This window comes from Gastrolobium bilobum, unplaced genomic scaffold (genome assembly GCF_033153095.1).
Source record: "Gastrolobium bilobum isolate Gb01-03AN ecotype WA unplaced genomic scaffold, APGP_CSIRO_Gbil_v1 utg27986, whole genome shotgun sequence".
Classification (NCBI taxonomy): Eukaryota; Viridiplantae; Streptophyta; class Magnoliopsida; order Fabales; family Fabaceae; genus Gastrolobium; species Gastrolobium bilobum.
The window spans coordinates 51,964-76,808 of record NW_026895154.1 but is presented as its reverse complement, the minus strand read 5'-3'; the positions used below and the strand labels follow the sequence as shown (position 1 = coordinate 76,808).

General features: G+C 35.5%; 2 protein-coding genes across 2 annotated transcripts in view; one reads left to right on the top strand and one right to left on the bottom strand.

The window, feature by feature from the left end:
• The first annotated feature begins 6,354 nt into the window (after window positions 1-6,354).
• On the top strand, window positions 6,355-7,331 carry LOC133296182 (uncharacterized). The gene is made up of 3 exons (XM_061495131.1): window positions 6,355-6,523; window positions 6,616-6,959; window positions 7,029-7,331. Exons 1-3 carry the CDS (start codon window positions 6,355-6,357, stop codon window positions 7,329-7,331), a joined length of 816 nt encoding a protein of 271 aa, XP_061351115.1.
• An 8,001-nt stretch (window positions 7,332-15,332) lies between these two features.
• Window positions 15,333-24,845, bottom strand: part of LOC133296175 (protein ENHANCED DISEASE RESISTANCE 2-like) — a 40,445-nt gene continuing 30,932 nt past the window's right edge. The window contains exons 21-22 of the mRNA XM_061495120.1: window positions 16,925-17,026; window positions 15,333-15,523 (exon numbers count right to left, since the gene is read on the bottom strand). Coding sequence (XP_061351104.1) covers window positions 15,431-15,523; window positions 16,925-17,026 — 195 coding nt within the window. The 3' untranslated portion in view covers window positions 15,333-15,430. The remainder of the gene's footprint in view (window positions 15,524-16,924; window positions 17,027-24,845) is intronic.

Genomic DNA, 24,845 nt, shown 5'->3' with positions numbered 1-24,845 from the left:
TCCGTGTCTTTTCGCACCGACGATCAATCCCCACCCTCGTCAGCGCTCAGGATCTTATAGTAGCTCAGGGAGTTGAGTAAGTGAAAATAAAAGGACCTCAGTTCGATTTTCACATGTCACCTTTGGGAGGGGTTATAGAGTCTGTTTCGATGGGCTTCCAAAGAAAGTGCTTTTTATGTCTTTCTTATTTTAGAAGTACTTTGTATATAATCTAAAGCTATTTAGATTATTATTTTTTTAAAAAATGATTTTTGAAAAAAAAAATTTGGCTTTTGGTTTCTGCTTTTTTTTTTTAAGCTAAAATTTGCTTTCAGAAAATGCAAATTTTTGACTTTTTTGTGACTTCTGTTTTTTTTTAAAAGCAAAAATCGAAATAGACTTTTTTTGAGAAGTGTTTTTTTTTTTTAAAAAAATACCTTTTGAAGGAAAAAAAAATCCCATACAAACATGCTCTAAATTGCTTCATTCCTGACCCGCCCCGCACTTCGGATCTGTCCCATAGACGATTCAAAGAGTTGAAGTTTGTGAGAATATCGAGAGAGTCAACTCATCTAAAAGAGATAATTAGAGTTGAGTTAATTCCAAAAAAAAAAGTCATATTAATTAAATATAAACTAAATAATGACCATATCAATGAGATAGACCATAAACTTAATGTCGAATTAAGATATAGGGTCAAATTCTTCCTACTCTGTCCATTGGTAGAAATCTATCATATTTTCGTTTCAATAATATAACATTGCTCAATTAATTTTAAGTAGTGGTATCTAACAAGATGCATGCTGCCATTTTACGCCTTGACAGAGGCACGGGAGCAGATGATAAAAACAGTAGGAACTGAAGACTGCCCAAATTAAGCATTAGATTTTATGTTGATAAACTCCTCACATACTTGTATACAAATCACTAGATAATCCCTTAACTTTTTAAAGTGATCTAGATGTGCTTACTTTTTAATATTTGTGAGAGGATTTTCAGAATGAAATTTATGAAAGTCCAATTACTTTTTTTGTATAATGGACACCAAAACCTTGTCTTTTCTTTCAATGGTTTGAAAATATCTGTCCTTCTCGATCAGGAATTTATGAATCATAAAAATGCAAACGTATACAACCCAAGAGCCAGGGCCCTGGAACAGCTCTTTTCACAGAGACCCCGTGACTTGGTATATTGAATACTCACTTAATTTGTTCCCTGCATTTGCATGCTGATCCTATGAGAAATGTCTATGATGTAAATGCTATGATAAATATTTAGCTGAGAAGATAGTTTCTTAAATAATAAATCATCAACTTAAACATAAATACTAAAATATAAAAAAAATGAAATTTCATTTCTTAATTGTTTTTATTTTGAGTTTATCAAACGTTACCAATTATGCGTCCAATTTCAATATATAAGTACGTCTCCTTAAAAAAGTGCTCAGTGAGTCCCTTCAAGATGAATCTGAAGATATGATATTTGAAATTGCTATTAATTTGACAACAGTATTATGTAAATTAACGAATGGATTTTCTCAGAGTGTAAATTTTATATAATATATTAATGCGTAAATTTTATATTTTTCTCTTTTCTTATAAATACTTAATAGGTCAGAGCCAAATTTTATCAACAGTTATAAATATTTATGAAAAACGTGTAAATTTTACATAATATATTAATGTTAATTGGGTTCGACACTCCGGCCTATTAAATATTTATAAGAAGAAAATAAAGACAAAATTTAAACTTTAATTAAATAATGCAAAATTTTCGGTACAACAAACTTAATGAGCTATCACATGCACCGGCTGTGGCTCGCGTCGTCGCTATTGCTTTGCATATTCCACTGCTTACATTTCCAGCTTTACCTACTTTTCTTATAGAATTACTTTTCACTTCTTGTTAATTTCCCCCTTAAAAATTTCTTTCTTGAATCAAAAAGTAAATGCTGCCATGACTTAATCATTTGAATCAAAGAAAAAGAGAGCCACGCTAGACACCCTAAAACTGGTTACTATCATGATAACAAGGGCAAACAAATATGAGTGCATGTTTGGATACTCTCATTTTTTGTTTTTCTAGAAATTAGGCCAAACAATTTTTTATAAAATTTTGTAATAATTTTTTTTTTATAATGAAAAAAAAGTTAAAAGCCAAAAGTTTCTAGAAGATGTTTTTTTTTTTAATTTATTATCAGCTTTTTTTGGAATGAAGTTTGAACTTTTAAGCTAAAATTTTTATGTAATCACCAAACATCAGTGTTTAAAAATCCGATCCAACCATCGACTCGACCGAGGTCAGGGGTCACGGGTTCAACCGGAAGGTCACGTGGTCACTTCGCTGACCCGATTTTATACTTTAAAAAAATTAAATATATATCCTATATGAAAAAATTTAAAAAATCAAACCGCCAATTACTAAAGATTCAAGATATACTTAATATAATTCAACCAATTACATCCACAAGTCAATATTCACAAGATAATCAAAGCATCAAACTATCAAAGTATAAAAACACATACTCCAATAGAGTTAATAAAAAGTTATATCATCAAACTCAGACCCTTATTGTCTTTCTCATGCATCTTCAACAAAGGAGATCTTTACCCAATAGAAAATAGCGGAGGAGAGGCGGTGACACGACAAATTAACAGTGAGGATAGAAGAACTAGCATGGTGGAGAAGATCACCGAAGGAGACTGAGTCTAGGTATGGCAGAGAAGATCGGAAGAGAAGAAAATGAACGATTCAGATTTCAGATCCAATTCCAAATCTAGGCAGCAGAGAGCTTTTGTTTTTTTTTTTCAACACATCAAGCGATGTCATTTCATGTATAATTTAAAAAAAAAATGCAGTGACCCCTCTGACCCGGGAGTCACGGGTTCAACCGAGGATTTCAGAGGTTAAAGGAGTCAATGTACAAGTATGGTCTAACTACTAACCCAAACCCTCAAAGAAAAGGGGTCAATGATCTGGCAGGGTCGACCCCGAGATAGGACGAGATTTTAAAACACTGCAAACAGCTTTTAACTTTTTTTTTAAACTCTTTTTTTTTACTTTAATTTAAAAGTAATTTTAACTTAAAAAAAAAAAACCCAAACAAACGCTTAAAAAAATACAGATAAAAAGGAAAAGAAGGAAATTCAAGTTAGTTTGCCAAGAGAAACGTTTAAAAAGATAGCCATAATAATAAGTGACCGTGTGGCCTAGGGCTGCACAATAACACACCTTTTAAAAAAGTAGAAAAAGCAAGATTCGGTTGACTAGATTCCCACTTGGGTCAAAAGAGTAGGAGCTCATACATTTTCATCTGATTTGATGTCAATTTTAGCTATTTAATCTTTCATGTCATGAGGAAAGCGTAGACAACGGAATTATTAACAAGATAATTGTGAGATTGAGAGCCTTTTTTGTTGCTAAGTGGGGTAATCTTACTGAAGAAGCCACTGCTAAGCATCTAGCAACAGTTTAAGGTGAATTGAGTGACTTTCTTTTAGGATGGACAATTGGCCATAAACTCAGATAATGGGACATTTGGGAGAGAAAAGAATGATAAACAGTGAAAAGTTTACTTTGAATGCAAACAACCAGAAAGCATTAACACACTCAAAATAGGGCGCCTAAACATACTCTTTTGGTATAAAAGTTGCTATCAACTGGTAATTTTTTTTTTTTTTTTTTTTGTAAATCTATCAACCGGTAAATTTAAAACTACGAAAAAAATCTTCAAGAAAAAAAAATAATTAGTAATGGGTTAAACAAATTCGAATCAGACTTTTTAAAAATGGTAAACTGAGTCTTGTTAGTTGTCACTTGTCAGCATGTATAAATATGAATATTAAGGTTAGTGGTAAATCTCTTCGTACCAAGTTCTAACACAACTCTATTCTTAGGGATTCGACCTTAAGATTAATATTTAAGTTGAAACAATCCCTTATCAGTTGATTTACATACTTGGTAGTGTTTATTTGCATGTTTAGTATGCATTTGGAACTATTTTCCGGTGGGGATAATCAATTCCTTTCTTGAGGAACTTATTAATTTTTTTATTTTTATTTTTATTTTTCATATTAAGTTCCACAGGCACAAACCCCCTCTAGGGGAACTTACGAATTGTGCCACATGACACAATTTCAGCGAGTGAAAACCTTTCAACCCTTCCTATAAAATTCACTCTCCCCTCATTCTCCCACTAATTACAACAATTAATAAATATTTAATTTAGGATTTTTAATAGTGATTCATATTTGTTAATTGTTGTAATTAGTGAATAGTCATGATTAAATTTTGTATTGTTATTGTAAAATATAGGTATGTGTGATTAATTGAGTTTATAGATTTTACTTGGTACTTAGTAATTATTAATTAGTTTTTAGTATGTTTATAGTGTAAAATATATGCGTGTTTATTAATTTTAGGATTTTCAATTGTGATTCATATTTATTAATTATTGTAATTAGTAAATAATTATGATTAAATTTTTATTAAATATTATAGGAAATAAGTGAGTGAGAGAATGAGAGGATGAGATACTTATAGGAAGCGTTAAAGGTTTTGGCTGACTGAGATCGCATCACGTGGCGCGAGAAGTGAGTCCCTTGAGAAATCCACGAAACTCATTAAAAAATAAAATTAAGAAAGTATAAAATGATAGCTTGAGATCTAAGAAAACAAGTATGATATGTTTTAATCCAATGGAATGGTATATACTTGTGTATAACTTATCATGAAATTGAGAAACTAGTCAATTAGGTACCAATGATGGGATCAAAATGTCCCAAGTTAATGCATAACCCGAAATGAACCATTTCTGGTTATGGGAAGCACACTCCGATTTCAGAAAAAAGATTCGTATAGCGTGCTGAGAGCCTGTTTTACGCGCTAATTAAAGTTGAGGTAGTAGCTCAGCCTCCTTGTGCACAAAGAAGGTGCTAAAGCGCGCTAAAATGAGAGAAAATACCTGATGAAGTCTTTAACACGCGCTAGGGCGCTCTAAAGCACCCAAAGCAGAGTAAATTGCACGTGTAGCAGCGCGCTCAAGGACACTATAACGCATTGCAAGAAATGAATTTAGAGAGTTTTACACCTTATTTGTTTATGGGAACTACTTGGTATGGTTATAGAAGTGATGTATGATATACTTGAGTAAAGTATGAGTTTTCCACACAATGTATTAGTTATAATTATAGTTTTGAACTAGTTGAATACAGAAAGAGTTTTATAATGTAAAGCAGAAAGAAAAAAAAATTTATCGTTAATTTAATTAAACTATTGTGACTGTAACGACGCTTAATGCCATGTGTAATGATAACAAACCGGTTGCAAATAGAGTGTTACATTTTATGGTATAAGAGCAGTTTCTAGGAAAACCTTGTATGAGATATGTTATATGATATGCTTCATAGTTGTTATAGGTTTTCATTACGATTATGCATGTGTGATCACTAAGTGTGAGTTTGATCAACTCACTCCTTTGTGTAACAAGTACAACGTCATGGTGAGACCCCGGAACAACCACGAGGCAACTAATGAGCAGCCTAATCCTGTAGCATCCTCCTTGGTTGGTATGCAGGAAGAGTTGAGGGCCAATAAACATGCCTAACAAAATGAGAGAGTAACCGACAGAGCAGCTAATCAAAATATATCTAGTGCCTTCATTAATGAAATGAGGGCGATGAGAAAAGAGAACATACAACTACCTATGTCTCCACCTTCATATACTCCATATGAATAACATGTCAGTGGAGAAGCGAGTCACCATACAAAGGGTACTAGTGGTGAGGCTAACCATCAAGTTACTAATCCTCAACCGTAGGTAAAGATGGCTGTAGAGTTAGAAGTAGTTGAGAGAAGGTTGATTGCTTTCAGGAAGCATAAACCTCCAACTTTTGATGGATCAAATGATTTAATTGTAGCAACAAAGTGGCTTCAAGCTTTGGATAATATTTTAAATGTGGTGCAATGCCAAGATCAGCAGAAGCTGCTCTACGTTGTTTATATGTTAGAAGGAGAAGCGAACAAATGGTGGGTTAATACCACACGACCCTTAGAAGTTCAAAGGCAAGAAGTAACATGGCAGATGATTGAGAATCTCTTTCTTGAGAAGTATTTTCCCAGGGATGCCAGGGAAATGAAACAAGGTGAGTTTGCGAATTTAGTTCAGGGCTCTATGACTGTTGATGAGTATCTAGCTAAGTTCAATGAGTTGGAAATATATTCAAATTATAGAAGGGCATTGCCTACTCTTGAAGATCTAACTGCTATGTTTAAAGGGGCTCGAATGAGAGAATTGCTAGGAAGATAGCTGGTAGTGGATCCAGAGATTTCAGTACATTAATAAATCAGTGCCGCAAAATAGAGGATGTTTGTCAGATGTTCAAGAGTAAGAAGCCTTTTAGTACCAAGGAGTTTGAGCATAAGACGTTAAGTGGATCATCTTCTTTCTGGAAAGGTAAAGGTAAATATTTGAAGGTCAGGACTCAGAAAGACAAGTTTAAGAAGAATACAAATGAGAGTAGCACTACAACAAGTTTTCCACAGTGTAAGACTTGTGGGAAATTTCATCCAGGCCTTGGTTAGAATGTATGTTACAATGTGGCAAGCCAGGCCACTTTTTCAAAGACTGTTTTCAAGGTGATGTAAAAGTTGCTAGTAGGCAAACTACTGCAGTGCCAGCAGCTTCAGTACCTCAAACTATAGCCAGAGCGTATACTCTGAATTTCCAGCAGTCGGAGAAAGCTCAGAATCTTGTCAAAGGTACAATTTATGTAGATAATAATGATGTGAGAGTCTTATTTGACTCGGGAGCTAGTCACTCCTTTATTGTGGGTCCGTGTGCCATTAGATTATACCTACCCATGTATGAATTGTCTCGTCCTTTGGAGGTTATTACTGCTACAGGGGAGAAGTGCACTACTTCAGAAGTGTGCAAAGATGTTAAATTTCAGTATGAAGGTCAAGAATATATAGTGGATCTAGTATGTCTACCTATGTTCATCTTAGAGATTTTTCTAGGCATGGATTGGTTGTCAAAGAACTGTGCATAGGTAGATTGTTGCAGCAAAATAATAGTGATGTCTCCTAGGAATACAATTGAGAGTTCTTCTCCTTATTTGTCAGTGCTTCAAGCTAGAAAGGTCTTGAAGAGAGGTTCTTTTGGCTATATCCTTTTGGGAGGTTTAATTAGTGATGCTAAAAGTGATATTGTAAAGATTCCAGTGGTGCAAGGTTTTATGGGTGTGTTTCCAGATGAGATTCCACATCTACCACCAGAGAGGGAGATAGAGTTCTCCATGACTTACTTCCTGGTGCAAGGGTTTATGGGTGTGTTTCCAGATACCTACCACTAGAGAGGGAGATAGAGTTCTCCACGACTTACTTCCTGGTGTGGGGCCTATCTCTATGGCTCCATATCAGATGCCGTCTCTGAAATTATTAGAATTGAAGAAGCAGATAGAGGATCTTCCATCCAAGCAATTTATTAGACCAAGTGTATCCTCTTAGGAGCACCAATTTTTTTTGTTAAGAAGGATGGAAGCCTTCAGGTGTGTACAAATTACAGGCAGCTAATTAAGATGACCATTAAGAACAAGTATCCATTGTCTCGCTTTTATGATTTATTAGATCAATTGAGGGGTGCTTGTATCTTTTCGAATATTGACTTGAGGTTAGGGTATCATCAGATCCAGATTAAGCCGAAGGATGTTCTTAAGATTGCATTCAGATCCAGGTACGAACATTATGAGTACTAAGTAATTCTTTTTGGTATCACCAATGCTCCGACAGTTTTCATGGATTACATGAACCATTTCTTTACTATCAAAGTTTTCATGTTTTACTATCAAAGTTGAAAGAGAAAATTGATATTTTTGAAACAGAGAAAACTCCACTTTGATTCGATAGTAAAATTCTGATACAAGATACAATATATACAGGTAGCTGATGTGGCATTACTAACAGCCAATCAATGACTTAGATGAAACTAACTATAACATAAAGCTAAGCTAACTGATATATGTAAACTACATTCAAACTTTACTTAAACCTAAACTTCATCTGTATATTGTAATAGCCCCCCTCAAGTTGCGAGATAAACATCTAGCAAGCCCAACTTGGAAATAACATCGCGAAATGGAGAAGGATGAAGGGACTTCGTTAGAACATCAGCGAGTTGGTGATGAGTAGATATTGAAAGCAATTGAAGGAGACTTGCATTGATCTTCTCCTTTGTAATGTGACAGTCTATCTCGATATGCTTGTTACGATCATGGAAGCTGAGATTATGTGCCAAGTAAATAACAACTCGGTTGTCACAAAAAACAGACATTGATTGAGTGAAAAGGAAATGGATATCGTTAAACAAGTAATCAAGCCATTGTATTTCACAAGTCACGCTTGCGAGGGCCCTATATTCAGCTTCAGAAGAGGACTTGGAGACATTGTTTCTTTGATCACCATGAAATCAGTTAGTCTCCATGAAACTAACTATAACAGAAAACTAACTTTATTAAAAGGAAGCTAAGCATTGAACCGCTGCCACTCGGGTTGGACCGGCCGAGTTTGTAAAAAATCCGCGAACCGGCGAGTCAAAATCAACCCGATTAACTAATGACAAATTATTCCCACGCGATAGCTTTTCATGCCATCACTTCATTTCGAGTGGTTTATAAAGCTTTTCTCACTTCATATCAAGGTCGATGTGGGCTTCGTAATTTTAGAATCTCAGCTTAAATGGGCAAAGGTGGCGCTGACATTAAGTTTTGATCTCTTCTAAGTTCCATCCTTTCCTTGTTTATTCATTCTCAGTATGCTTCTAACTTCTAAATTCTAATCAAACTGTGTTGTATTTGAGCTATTAGCATCTGTACACTTCTAGAAAAAAAAGTTAAGCTAGAGCAAATTATGCATTGGAGTTTACTCTTGGTCGTTTTTGCTGTGCCCAATCGCATTGGCACTTTGTTTCCATTTAATTGTTCTTTTTGTTTAATTATTCATTGTAGTTTGTTTGAATGGTTGTACATTATTATCTTTGTCCTCATATCTAAGTTTTTTTTACTTGAGTTGTAATAAGCAATCTGATTTCACTTTCAGTTAGCTGTGTAGAATCAATTAATGGATGCAAAGGTGGACATTTCATAAGCTTCTTTTGGTACATAAAAAAATGGTGGTATCGACATATTGAAAAAATCTTGGTGATCGACTAAATTGCAAATTTTTGTTTAACTAGAGTTATTTATGAACAATTGAAAAAATCTCTCCATGGTATTATATCAAATAGAAATTATTATAAATTTTAATATTTTCCACAAGACTAAGCTTTCTTTGAGGGAACTACGCATCCTGTCTCACATGATATCAATGTTTATACCAATGCATTTGATATTTTTAAGCACCATTTAAGTACATTAAGTTTCAAGACTTGTAATTTATTATTTTTTATATTATAATATTTGAAACTGATATAATATTTTATTGATATTTAAGTAAGTTTATAATATTTTTAATATAAATTATAAATTTGCATATACATACCGGGTTATGCCGTTGAAACAGTGATTCACTGGTTGAACTAATGACTCATTGAGCCAGTACCTCAACCAGGTCAATGACCGGTCCGAGTTTTACAACATTGAGTTTGTAGCTTGTTTTTATTTCCCAGATTATATAAAAAAAGAAAAGAAAAGGAATTTATAACTGACCGACTATTTACCTACTCTAGTTTTTTTTGGTCTTGCTTCGAAATGGTTTCGCTGGTGACCTTTGAAATCCATATTTCTTGGGTTGGAACTGATGAGCCCATATAGCATAATTTAGAGTAAACAAGTAGAATCTCACGATATAATAACTACTATGGCAAGGTACCATTTTACCACAATGGTATACATTGTGCTAAGTTTCTTTTGCATATAAACAATGGGTACATCGAATATCCTGTTGCATTCCGTAACTTATTTTAATTATATATTTCTAAGAATATATAATTATAATATTAAAATTATTTTTTTAATTATATATTTTTGAGAATAAATAATTAAAAAATAGTTGCTAGAATGAATAATACCATTTCTGCAATATAATTCTTATATTTCTGATAAATAATCTAACTGGCACAAAAAGCACACAAAGGCTTAAACAAAATTATCCTTATGAGAGACCTCGAGCTGTTGGAGCTTGAGCCCTCGCCCTTTCGTATCTATCCACTTTTGAAATACGTTCTGAAAGTGACCAATATACTCATTAGAATAAATATCCTTTTTGATTCATAATAAAAAATATAATTTCTTTTTTACAAAAAAAAAATTAGTTTTGAAGTCTCTAAAAAATTTAAAGTGGATCCATTTAGTTAGAATCATGATCTCTCACAAATTTGAAAAAGACCGGCATTAGTCCCTCAAAAGGACTATAATGGGTCTACTTTGAATTTCATAAGGACTAACCAACTAATTTTTTGTTATAATAAACTAAAATGGGGACTATATTTTTTTTTAGGAATCCAAAAAAATATTTACTTTACTGATTATCTTTTAAAAATATTTTTGGGAACACCACGCTGGAGTAGGGGTGTTCATCAACCGATCCAAACCGATTTAAACTGCGGTAACCGAACCGAAAAATCGATAACCGAATAAACCGAAAACCGAAAAACTGAAAACCGAAAAAAAATCACAAATTTTAATTGGATTGGATCGGTTTTTGGATGGGTTGATGAAAACCGATCCAATCCAAACCGATCCAATATATTAATTTCCCTCTACCTATTTGAGTCTTTTCCTAATCCTAGCCTAAAAATTTCTTAACCCAAGACCCATTAACCCATGAACTAACCCAAGAAAAAATCTAGTCATATCTTATCAACACAATTTTATCTTTATAACTTCATATCTCATTGCCAAAAAAAAAAAATTATATTATAGTTTACTAATGTTTTTGTATTTTTAAAAAAATAAAAAATTACAAAACTAATATATACAAAAGATGTTATTTGCACAACAATTATGAAATAAATATTAGGATTTTCAAAAAACCGAAAACCGATCCAATCCAAACCGAAAAAAATTGGATTGGATTTGCAAAAAAATTCAAACCGAAGGAATTGGATAGGATGAATTTTGCTTCCAAAACTAATCCAATCCAGACCGCGAACACCCCTACGCGGGAGGCAAATTGGCCTAGCATATATGTTGGTGCAACCCATTCGCTATCCAAAGACAATCTTAGAGGGTGTTTGGTTTGGGTTTTCTTTTCAAAACACTAGGCATTACATATTGGTATTTTATGAATTCAATGTTTGGTTCAACGTTTTTTAAAAATTTCCCACCCAACTCATTTGGCTATGCTTCTACAATTCTGTGCAAAATGGAACAACAAACCCAGACCAACAATGCCACTTTGAAAGTGGGATTGTATGATAACTAGGCAAATGAGATATATAGAATGAAGGATTTGACATAACTACCATCTATTATGGGTTACTTTTGTAATGATATTAAAAATATTTGTATTGATATTAAAAAATTAATAAGGGGTTACTTTTGTAATTTTATACCATTTACCCATCAATATTCTATCATCAACCAAACATAGACTTTATAAATCTTACCTAATTTGCCTGGTAATTTTTTTTCTAACCAAACAACTTTTTTCACATTTTCCTATCAAACTCACTTTCTAACTATTTTCCTATCAATTACATTTCTCTAATATTCAAAAAATTTCTCCTCAACCAAACGCCCCCTAAGAAATAGCCTGCGTACAAGAGTTCGTCACGTGGACAACTATGATGCACGGACACTGACACGGGACACGAGACACGACACGACATGACACGCCGACACGTTAATTCTAAATAATGGCATATTTCGACACGTTGGGACACGTTTTGATATTAAATAATATTTTTAATATATATAACATTATTTACATTGAAATTATATATTGTATTTATTTTAATGAATAATTTTTAAAATATATCAATTTTCTAATTTTTATTAAACCGTTGTCCCTTTTATTTTTTCTTATCTTTTCCACTTATTCAATTTGGTTCCCCAAGTTGTCTCATCCTTTTAAAATTATTGGATGTCCAAGTTTACATATTTGCTCTCTATTTAAAATTATAATTATAATAATTTAAGGGTTTTTTTGTCATTCAACCATTAAAATATCTGTACCCCAACCCCAACCCTCCCCTTCTGACTAACGTCAACCCCTACCCGTCCCCTCCCCTCCCCTTCTGACTAACGTCTTTATGGTGTACATTGGTAATAGGAATTGCAGCATATGTACATTGGTAATAGGAATTGCAGCATGAATACTTTCTCCCTTTAATAAGTTTTTTATATGACCAACTCTTACTCTTCCTTCTCAACAAATCCGTTCCAGCAGCTAAATGCAACCAGCGGCCAGCAGCGTCATGCAACCAGCGGCGGAGACGGAGAAGGTGGAGGCACTAACCATGACTCCCCATCTTCGACAAACCCCTTCCCCTGTGAAAACTAGCGACCAACGGCGACCTGTGATTTCGACGGAGACAACGAAGATGACCTCACAGACTATAACTTCTATAACTTTGTGATTTTCCCCTCTCTCACTCTGTTCAGAAACATTGTTCTCTACTTTTTTTTTTACAATTATTTTAAACTAAACTGCAAAGGTGCTTGAAATCGTGTCTGAAAACGTGTCCGAAGACGTTGACTTCGTGTCCGACTCGGTCAAAATCGCGTGTTGAGATAGTCAACGTGTTCTAAAATATTGACTACATGTCAGACGCGTGTCGGAGCGTCTCAGTGTCCGACACGTAATTTTTTTAAAAAGGAGCGTGTCCGTGCATCTCAGGTGGACAGAGGCTTCCACATCAATGGAGACAAGGACCCCTAAACCCTTGAAGGCATTTTATATTGGAAAAAATGTTTATCCTTTTAAATGACATAATTTATATCCTTTCACTCTCACAAAGAGGTGGGACCCACACCTTTATTTTTTTTGTCAACTCTCTCTCCTCCTTTATCTATCTCTTTCTCTCTCTCAAAATGACACAACTTTACATCCTTTAAAATGACACACAATTTTCCCTTTTATATTTTATGTTGATTGTACGCATCTATTTGATGCATTTAGCTAAGGCATTCCTTCTTACGTCGAAATTTGAAGCATTGTTATCATTTCTTAATAAAAAAAACAATATTACATTATTATAGTAACCAAAAGTTTCTTATTTTTGCCAATAAGGATCGAGTCAACTATGTAATCGACTTCCCAGTCACGGGGCGTATTAGATTGAGATTTCAAAGAATTTTAATAGCTTATTTTTGGACAAAAAAAATCCGTTGGTATTCGATTAGAATTTTAAAGGATTATTTTAGAATCCGTCCAAATTCATTAATATTTAATAAGGATTTTAAACAATGGAATCAAAATCTCGTGGTATTCAAAATTCCGACGATTTTAATGAATTTTCTATTAGTGTGAATTTCGTGAGACTTTTTAGTGAAAAATATAAATAGGGGAGGATCCACTTACCACCAAAAAAGTTTACAACTCTTACAACCAACTCTTACAATAAAAATCAACGGTGATTAAGTTGGTTGTAAGAGTTGTAAACTTTTTTGGTGGTAAGTGGCTCCGTTCCCAATTTTTTTTTTTTTTTTTTGGTACATTGCCTGGAGGTATCCCCATTCAACATTCTCCGGGCACCATGCCCTCGGGGTACGGCCCGTTTGGGCTAGCCCCTCATTGTAACAGTGGGTGCACTAAGCTTCGCAACCGGAGAAAGGACGAGACTAATCCCCCAACCGAAGATTTGTTGGCTTATCCTCTGGCCCCCAAAGATTTTCCAAGAAACTGCTTGAGGCAGGGTTTGATCCCTGCACCAAGCAATCCATTGGATATGATAACAATGCTTTGGGGGTAAGTGGTAAGTGGCAAAAATAAGCTATGTGAAAGGATCCTTATTGGCAAGTGGATCCATTGGATAAGCTATTAAAATTCTTTGAAATCTCAATCTAATACGCCCCGTGACTGGGAAGTCGATTACATAGTTGACTCGATCCTTATTGGCAAAAATAAGAAACTTTTGGTTACTATAATAATGTAATATTGTTTTTTTTATTAAGAAATGATAACAATGCTTCAAATTTCCCATGTGGCAAAAATAAGCTATGTGAAATTCTTGTTATATTAGGTTTGATCCCTGCACCAAGCAATCCATTGGATATGATACCAAATGAAGAAGATAATTTTCAACCCATTGGATATGTGAAAAGCTATTTTTTAGTAATTTTGAATGTTTCTTAAAAATTATATTAGGTTTTACTTTTTTTTATTAATTCCATTGCATTTCTTTGTTTTTTTTTTTATGGGAAAGATTATACTTACAACCTATTTTTGTTTACAACCTTTTACAACCATATCTTAACCGTTGATTTCCGTCAATCAATGATTATTATTTTCACAAATCAAACTCATTAATTAATGTTTAATTTGCAATGAATGATAACCGTTGATTGACGAAAATCAATTGTTAAGAAACGATTGTAAAATGTTATAAACAAAAATAGATTGTAATTATAACCTTTTCCTTTTTTATTGACTCTTGTAATTTTAAATGTTTGTTAAAAATTCAATGATTTTTTAAAATTTTATAAATCCATATTGTTCTTTCAAATCTTATAAAATTCTATTAAAGTCCCTTGTTTGTAAAAAAAATCTTTTAAAAAAGTCTTTAAAATCTCTCTAATTCTAAATAGTCTTTTAAAATCTATAAGATTTTTTAGTTCAAAAAAATCTTTTAAAATCTTAATCCAATACATCCCCTAAACTTTGCGATCACCATTTTTAAAAAAAAAATTCTAATAATTGTTTTCAAAATAACTGCCACTATAATTCACTGTTGTGTAAAGCGTTGTATTATTAATGAATCAATTAAATCCATAAAACTAACCTTGATTTTTACAGAACATTTGCTGTTTATTACTCAGTACTCACGTTTTACTTTTAAACCACTTATTTATTATTTATTTATTTGTTTTTTTTTTTTTGGTTGAATATTTGTTTGTTTTTTAAGAATTAACAAGTGGTGCAAGAACTCGAAATAAAGTTGATGAACTTTTGCCAATTAGGGGTTTTGAGCCATGCAGGAAAGTTGGGAGAGGGGCAGCCTCAATCTCCAAAACGCAAATTAGCCTCACTTCAAAGGGTGTAGGAAATCTCATAAGACGGGGAAAAAAAAAATGCAAAACAAAATCAAAACAGGGAACTAGTAAACTTATCAAGGGGACCAAACTTGGATAAATAGGACACACCAGAGAAGAGAAAAGCAAAAAGAGATGATGTATGCTTTTGCAGAAAATTCACCATAGTATCATTTCTAATTTGAGTCCTCAGTGAAACTGAAAACATTTGAGGCAAATGATAAAGTAGAACCACACTCTATAATACTTATTGGGAGAACACCTCAAAACTCCAATGGTACAGCAGATTCAAGTCTTACGCGGTTTAATCTGACAGTTCCAAGAATGTACTCTGGCAGTTCTGCCTCTTCTTTTGCCTGCAAATATGGCATCACAGTAAATATCTGGAATAGTGAGAAGGTTGGAGAGTCCAAGAGGAGTTTATTCATTAATTATTACTAGCCCACACTCCATTAGGAAGTTTTTTAATGTGGTCCAGGACCACCATAGTCCTTCTACTAAAATATTGACACTTGGATTAAATTATTTTTTTTTCTTTTTTCTCTTTCCTCTTTTCTCTCGCCACAGTCCTACCAAATGATTTATGGTCCTGGACCACATTAGAATGCAATACATGTGGACATGCTTATGCAAGGAATCAAATACGCCTAGACTACGTGGCAGTCCTTTTGCATTTGACGTTTACTTTATGATTCTCAGAAAAAATAACATGTAAGAAAGAGCATGCAGGGACATAAAATGTAAAAAAATTTCAAATTTGAGTTAGTTTGATTATTTAATTTTTGGCTAGAGAGGGATTATTTATATCTAAAATAATAAAAGAAACTTTTAGCAGATGAAAAGGATTTTCATAAAATTCTTATTCAGTTGGAGTTAATTTTTAAAGTATCATATCAGCTCACCAACTTCCATCTCAGAAACATTCAGATTTTGCAATCCTTTTATTTTTATTTTCTGTCTCTTTAGTTTTCCCCATATACATTAATGGTATATGTCCTTTATAAAGGGATACGGCATCTTATCACAAATCAGTAGTAGTATTTTTGTATAAAGGAGGAGGGAAAATTCAATATGGATAAGAAATCCTACTAATTGCATGAGCTGAAAGAAAACAGATAAATTAGCTCAAACATGCAACAAAATTGTATAATCTCTGCATATGTTAGTAATGTATATTTCTGTAAAGAACCAATTAATTCAAAACCTTAAGGTGTTGGGTGAGGGCCTTTTTAATGGTTATATTATTCTCTAACACACCCCCTCACGCAAGAGTCCTTTGGGCTTGAAGCGTGAATTATTGCATAGGCCCAATTTTTAGTTTACTTTATGCTTATTTAATTCCATAAGTAGGGGCGGTGAGGATCGAACCCGTGACCTTGTGGTCATTGAAGCTCTGATACTATATAAAGAACAACTTCAACCCAAAATCTTAAGGTGTTGGGTGAGGACCTTTTATATGGTTATATTATTCTCTAACAATTTCCTTTAAGCAACCATGAGTAGGGCACCAGATAAAAGTCATAATATAAACACAATCCTATCCCATAAAATATGTATTGGCAAAGAGACACCCTTGACCCTTGAAAATGCATCCCTCTCCAAACCAAATACACCAAAGAATCAGGTAATTCCACATTTCCAATAAAATCACAGCCTCCTTATTCCAGATATCTTAAGTCTACATGAAAGGAACATGGAAAGATGACATTGTAAGAGGATAATTTGTCCATAAAAATAATGACCAAAAAGGCACAAACCTCTATCAAAATTGCTAGGTCAACGACTAGGCTTGTGACATATCCCAGAACAAGGCCAACGACACTCCTGGCTACAGAGGATGATCCAATGTCTACATCTATCTGCATAATACAGAAAATTGCTGTTAAAGTGTGATCCACCAGACAAATTATGATAATGGCGGAAATGTTACAGGTAAACTGAAGCTCAACTCTATGATCAACTAGCATATTATTGCACACAATTCAATAATAATGTTGAATTGGGCACCTTCAATGACTGGCAAGCTGCGGTATAAACATATTTCAGAATAAAAATTAAGGTTCCACAAGCAAAAGCCAGTAGTTGATGCTAAGTGGGGCTTGAAATTTACATAGCCAATCCAATAAAGTATTTTACACATAACTGCAAGTAAAAGTAAGCTGAGATTCTAGCATAGTACTACACATCAACATCACTTTTATATGAAACTAGTTAGGGTCAGTGGCAAATGAACATAAATAAAAAGTACGTAAAAATTGAGGAAAAATTGATAAAAATAGAATAAAAAGAACTATAAATAACATTAGAAATGAAAACATAGCAATAAACGATTTCGAAGAATAATAAAATAGAATAAACTGAAAATAAAGATACATAAGAAAGAAAAAAATAAGAAAGTTAAAACAAAAATACATAGAAAATATTAAAGAAATAGAGGGATAAAAAAAAGAAAAAGAAGAAAATAAATAAATTAATAAGAGAAGAAAAAGAAAAAGGGAAAAAAGTGAAATACAAGGAGAAAGGGAACAAATGAGAGGTAAAGAAAGAAATAGAGGGAGATTAAAGGGAAAAGGACTAAAAAGAAACCATCTAGAAAATAGGAAGCAAAACAAGTCCAACTCTCCACAACGCTAATAGCTTTTCTTCAATCCGACCGAAGACACACCGTCTGCCAATCTATATCCCACTCCATTAAGTCATGTTTTACTATCTTCTCCCAAGTAAATTTTGGCCGACCTCTTCCTCTCTTTGTGTCGAGTTCTTGGTAACACGCTTTTGTTCTTAACGAAGCATCTAGTAGTCTTCGCATTATCTACCCAAACCACCCCAATCCATGCTCTCTCATCTTATCAACCACCGGTACAACTCCAACCTTTTTATGAATATCTTCATTTTTTATCTCATCCACCTTGTATGACCACACATCCACCTTAACATCCTCATTTCCGCTACTCCCTTTTTATGCTCATGTTGCCTACGTGCTGGGCAACATTCAACTCCATATAACATTGCAGGCCTTAGTACTGTTCTATAGAACTTTCCTTTTAGCCTAAGGAGAATCTTGCGATCGTACAGAAACCCTGATGCACTACGCCATTTCATCCATCCTGATTTGATTCTATGATTCACATCCTCAATAATCTCTTCATCCTTTTGCAAAGTAAATCCCAAAGATCTGAAAGCATTCCAATTATAGCATAGTACTGCACTACATTTTTTCCACCTAGAAATAAATTCGGATAGAGGAGAGGATATTATGAAATGAGTGGTTTAATAATTACAAAGATTATTCACAGACATCTATGTTTGTCTTCTTAATTCAAGAATAAGGTAGCTATTGAAAAAGTATCTATTCTTGAGGGTTAATATCTCCTAATTATTGCATGTATATTCACAATAAATAATTAGGTTAGTTTTTTTCTTCTTAATTTCCTCATATGAGAGATTATAAATCATGTATATATTTGATCATACTAAGGAATTGCTCAAAACAATTCCGAAATCCTTTTGTCCCTTTTCAAGTTGTCTTCGGAATTGCTTGATCTTGGGAAGTCTCAAATCCTAATTCTAAGGTACTTGAGCTTTTGGTCTGAGTACCCTCAGTCACCACAATAAGGACAAGATCAGTTATAGAAACTCTCGATTGACTTTGCCCTAGACCACCATTTCTAGAAACTAGTTGGCTTTGTTCTTAGAGGGAGTCTAGGTTGGTGTGCAAGCTGCTCAAATCATTCTATGACCTGAAACAGTCACCACATCCTCGGGCTGAATTTGAGTTTTTTAGCACAATTGTTAAAGACTTCATCACGACTCAAAGCGAAGCCAACCATCATTTTTCTATTGACATTAGTCTCTTGACCAATGTATTCATCTTGTTTATGACATTGTCAACATAGAAAGTGAGCAAAAAGCGGCTGCAAAATCGAGTGCGGAAGCTAAGTATGAGAAATGAGAACTATGATTTGTGAACTCATTGCTTAAAGTAGTTGATAAAAAAATCTAACATTTGTGAATCACAAAGAATGAAACTGATACGTGACAATCATGTTGCGCTATATATATCTGCAAATCAAGTCTTTCATGAAAGAGCTAACTATATTGGGATTCATCCCATTTTGTTCCGGAGAAAAAAAGTCTAGAGAGATCACAACGGCATTTGTAAATTGTGGCGACCAACTTGCATATATTTTGACTAAAGGTCTTAGAGATTCTTGAGTTAACTATATACATGACAAGCTTGTTGCATATGTATGTAAACACTAACTTGAGAGGGAGTGCTAGAGTAACTTGGATATTAATGATAATATATCATGTATATATTGTTGAACCAATTAGGAATAATTGGTATTAAACTTGAAAATATTATATATAGAGACCATGTGATAAGATCCCACCTAAATGGAAAGTTTATAGGAGGCAAAATATTTGTGCCCGTACAAAATCATTTATTAATAAGAGGATGAATGTGTATGCTGAGTCAGTAGCGGTAAATGGAGTGGAAAGCATCACACGTGATATGGTAACAATTCTGTTGGAGGAGCACGTATGGAAAGGCAGGAAGCATGTGAGAAGGCTCACGAGGGGCATATTAGTGGGGGAAGCATGCATTAGGGGGTATCTGAGAATTTGGGCAATTTGGGCACCATTTGGTGAATGGGGAGAGACCAGGAGCTCTCTAAGTCTTTTAGGCTATCTTACTGTCTCTTGCTATTATTTCCATTGTAGTTGATTACTATTTCTTTCTTTTAAAGACATAGTTGTAACGGAGATATACTGAATTGAGAGGAATATACAGATTATATGATAAGATACTTGTGGTATTTTCTGATTATTTGTTGTTTGCTGGTTGAGATATATTGATCTTTTACAACTGGTATCAAACCTCCCGATCTGGGGGATTTGAATGGTAGTGACGAATTATGGAGACGATATTTGAAACTATAGAAGAGCGTGTGGGACGTTTGTAGGAAGGGATTCCACGAGTTGAAGCAGGAAAGGTGGAATTGCAACGGAGTATGGCAGATATAATGAGAATGTTGCACAATTTGACACAGGATCGTGAAAATCAATGATCCAAGAACATACATGGAGATGAAGGTGGGGAAGTCACAACGGAGGAGGCGAAAGAGGGGATAATCGCGCAGAACAAGAAAAGAAATTGGAGATCCCATTATTCTCTGGTGAAGGACTAGTTGGCACGAGTCAAATGTTACTTTGAGGTGAACCACATGATTGATGCGGAGAAGCTGCCGATGGTGATGATCATGTTAGAAGGGGAAGCTCTCCATTGGTATCAATGGTAGGAAAGAACCACTCAAGAGACAACTTGGGAGTCGTTCCGCACAGATGTTGTGGGACGATTTCGCCCTGAACTAATCGGAGATTCTTTTCGAGAACTCCTTCGACTCAAACAAACGGAAACAATTCAAGAGTACCGTCGAGATTTTGAACGGATCAGTAGCACCGTACGAAATGTAGATGAAGTATTTTTGAGGGGAATATGGCTGAATGGATTCTCTGACGTGATTAGGGAGGAATTGCTGATCAAACCTAATGATTCTTTGGAGAAGATGATGAAAAAAGCATAGAGGATCGAAAGTAGAAACTTGGCTCTCACGAACGTGGTGGTGGGGAGCAATGGGCCTTCTTACAATTCACGGGCTCGAACATCGGGGAAGTTTAGGAAGAAAAACCAACGTTACAATTCTCTACTCAAAGTTTGTTGGGGCTATCATCGAGCAAAACCATGCGAATGTGAGGGGAGATTAACGAAACTCAGGCAATAGTTTTGATTGATTGTGGAGCTTTGCATAATTTTATCAAGAATACTATGGTCCATGCGTTGAATTTGGCTGTAATAGATACTCCTAAATATCAAGTTGAAGTGGGTAATGGTGAATTGCTGAATTGTTAGGGAGTCTATAAGGGGGTGAAGGCAGAAATATAAGGAGTTGTAGGGGAGAAGGATTTCTACTTCTTCAATTTAGGAGGAGCTGATGTAGTGTTGGAGTTAGATTGGTTGCAAGGATTGGGCAATATCATAGCTAATTTCAGATATTTAACTTTGTGCTTTGTCAAGGATGGCAGAGAAGTGGTACCTAAAGCAGAACTAGAAATTTCCAGGGCACTTGCCTCTTTTAAATCGTTGGCGAAGGCTTTGCAGATGAGGGTTAGGGTTTTCTGATCACTGAAGGAAAAACACCAATGAAGTTAGGAGATGTGGAGAGAGAATGACCATAGCTGATGGAATTATTGGAGGAATTTACAGAGATTTTTAATGCAGTCTTACCTTTTCCTCTTAGTAGACGATAAGACCATGCTATAATTTTAAAGTAGGGGAGTGAAGTTCCAAACATCTGCCCTTATAGGTACCCTCACTATCAGAAGTCCGAAATCGAAAAGGCAGTAAATGAATTGCTACTGTTAGAATAGATATGATTAGATACGATTAGATTACTTCCTTATTCCTTTGTAATTAGTTCTGGGCTACTCACTTAAGCCCATTAGGGTCTTTATATATTGTAACTCTTTGTATCAGATTAATACACAACATATTATTTTATATTCAAGTTGGTACCAGAGCTCTTTTGTTCTGGGGACCCTCGCTTCCGTTCAAAACCTTGTTTTCGCTTTAAAACCTAAGCCCACTGCTTAGGAGTCATCTTTTCTTTGCCGTGCGTCCTTCTGGCAAGTCATCAAGGGCTGTAAGTCCCTTCTGGGTAATTTCCGAACGCGTCGGCACCTCCGATGGTCACCGGAACCACCGTCCGCCACTGTTCAGGCCGCCGGAGAAGTTTTCCGGCGAGTTTTCAGCCCGACCATACGCGATCAGAACCCTCTCCTCCCGGCGACCAAGTCTGTGGAAGTTCAGCCACCATCAGAGCTCGCACGCGCCGTCACGCGCCGCCCAACCCCTTTGCGCATGGGCCTCACGCCACTTTCTGCCGGCGCGTGTGCACTGTTCCGACACCTTTTTCCGGCCGGTCTTGGACAGACAATCTCGCCTTCTCTTCCTCTTTCTGGATCTGTGGTTGGTTCTTTGTGTGTCTGACTTATTTGTGCGCGCCTCTTCTTGATCGGTGATCAGGTTCGTTCCTATTTACTCGGTTTCTATCTTTGTGATTTAATTTAATGGTAGCAAATTCTCCTTTTCATTCGGAGGTCAGTTCTTGACCTCCTCCTGTAAAAAATTCTCCCAATATCATCTCCACCAATGTTGGGTCCATTACCTCTTCAAAGTTGAAGGGTTCGGTTAATTACAAGAACTGGGCCACCTTTGTTCGAGTTTGGTTCTTTGGACAGGGCTATGGGAACCATATCACGACTAAGCCCTCTGATGTTCCTAAGGAAGAAAAATCTGATTGGGAAAAGATTGACAACCAGCTTCTGAGTATCCTTTGGCAGTCTATTGATCCAGTCGTCTTGGACATCTTCTACTCCTTTCAAACTTGTACTGAAGTGTGGGAGGAAGCGAAAAATCTCTACACTAATGATGTTCAACAGCTTTATTTCATCATCTCTCAGTTTATGGAACTGAGCAAATCATTCGACATTCAGATAGAGACATATGTTGGCAAAAGTCGATCTTTGATGCAGGCATATTTGGATATGTTGGCTTACGCTACTGATGCTTCTGCATATCGGAAACAGGTGGAACGTCTCTTTATGGTTGCCACACTGTCTGGTCTCCCCGAAGAATATGATAATGTCCGGGATACTATCTTGACTAGTGGGGAGCCTGATCTATCAATGACGTATCAGCGTCTTCTGAATCTTAACAAGAAATCTGTCTGCTGTTGTTGATTCCACTGCTATAGTTTCCCATACTGACTTTCGCGGGAATACTGACTTTCGCGGGAACATTGGAGGTGGACGTGGTCGTGGTCGTGGTAGAGGCCAGGGAGGACGTGGCCCAGGTGGACGTGGTCAGCGACCTCGTTGTCATTATTGTCAGCAACTTGGTCATTATGAGGAACGTTGCTACACAAAGTATCCTCACCTGCGACCTTCTCATGTTGCTAATATAGCTCAATCGGATTCTGCTTCAAATGGTACAGTCTCTCTCTCCTCTGAAGACTATGCAACATTCCAGACCCTTCTCAGGAAGGTCTCTCCTCAGTCTCAGGCCTCTGCTTCAGAAACTGGTAATCCCGTTGCTTGTGTTTCTCATTTTGCATCACTTGGCCCTTGGATATTTGACTCAGGTGCTACTGATCACCTCTGTGGTAATAAGGAACTCTTTTCATCCCTTACATATTCTGATAATTTACCCTCCTTTACCCTTGCTGATGGCACTAAGACTCTTGTTCATGGAATTGGACAAATCTGTCCAACCTCCCCATTGACCTTGACATCTGTCTATTACATTCCTAACATCCCTTACAATTTAATATCTGTTAGTAAATTGATCAACTCTCTTAACTGTATTGTCACCTTCTCAAATCATTCTGTTTCTGTGCAGGACCCGGGTATGGGGAAGACGATTGGAGTGGGCCGTGAGTCACGGGGTCTGTTCTACCTGGTTGTGCCGAGTCTTTCCGTTGCTTGTTCTATCACAGAATCTCCACAACTCATCCACAGTCGCCTCGGGCATCCTAGTCTTTCCAAATTACAGAAGATGGTTCCTCTTTTGTCCGGTCTTCAGACTTTAGATTGTCAGTCATGTCAGCAAGGAAAGCACATACGCTCCTCCTTTGCTAATCGAGTCAATAAACGAGCTGATGCTCCTTTTTCAATTATTCATTCAGATATTTGGAGTCCTAGTCGTAGTTTGTCTGTTTTAGGTTTTCGGTATTGTTACCTTTATTGATGATTTTTCACGTTGTACTTGGATTTATTTAATGAAAAACCGTTCTAAGTTGTTTTCTATTTATAAAAAAATTTCTGCTGAAATTCATACTCAATTTGGTGCCTCTATTCGTATTTTACGTAGTGATAATGCTAAGGAATATATTTCTATGGACTTTTCTAATTTCTTATCCAAACAGGGTACTTTACACCAAACTACTTGTCCTCACATTCCACAACAAAATAGAGTAGCTGAACGTAAGAATAGACATCTCATTAAGACTGCACAGACTTTTCTTATTCGCATGCATGTTCCTCTTCACTTCTGGGCCGATGCAGTCCTTGCCTCTTCTTTTCTCATCAACCGTATGTCTTCATCTGTGCTTGATAATGACATTCCTTATAACTTATTGCTTCCAGATGTTCCTCTCTATCCTCTATCCCCACATGTCTTTGGTTGTACCTGTTTTGTCCATGATCTCACCCCTGGTAAGGACAAGTTAACATCCAAAGCTTTTAAATGTATTTTTCTTGGTTATTCTCGTCTTCAAAAGGGTTATCGTTGTTATTCTCCCGATCTTAAGCGTTACTTAATTTCCGCTGATGTCACTTTTTCTTGATTAACAACCCTTTAATTTTATCCCATCTCAGTTGTCACAGGTTGATCATGTTCTTCCCGTCCCTTTTCTTGACTTGTCTTTGCCAGCTGCAGGTGCTTCTATTCCAGATGAGCAACCTATTGCTTCTATACTTGCGGAGCGTCCACTTCTCACCTATCAGCGTCGTAAACCTGTGCCTCCTGTCGACTCGACTCTTGATGACTCATCACCCACTGCTGTTGCTTTTTCCCCTCCGGATCCTTCACCCGAGGCTCTTCCCATTGCTCAAAGG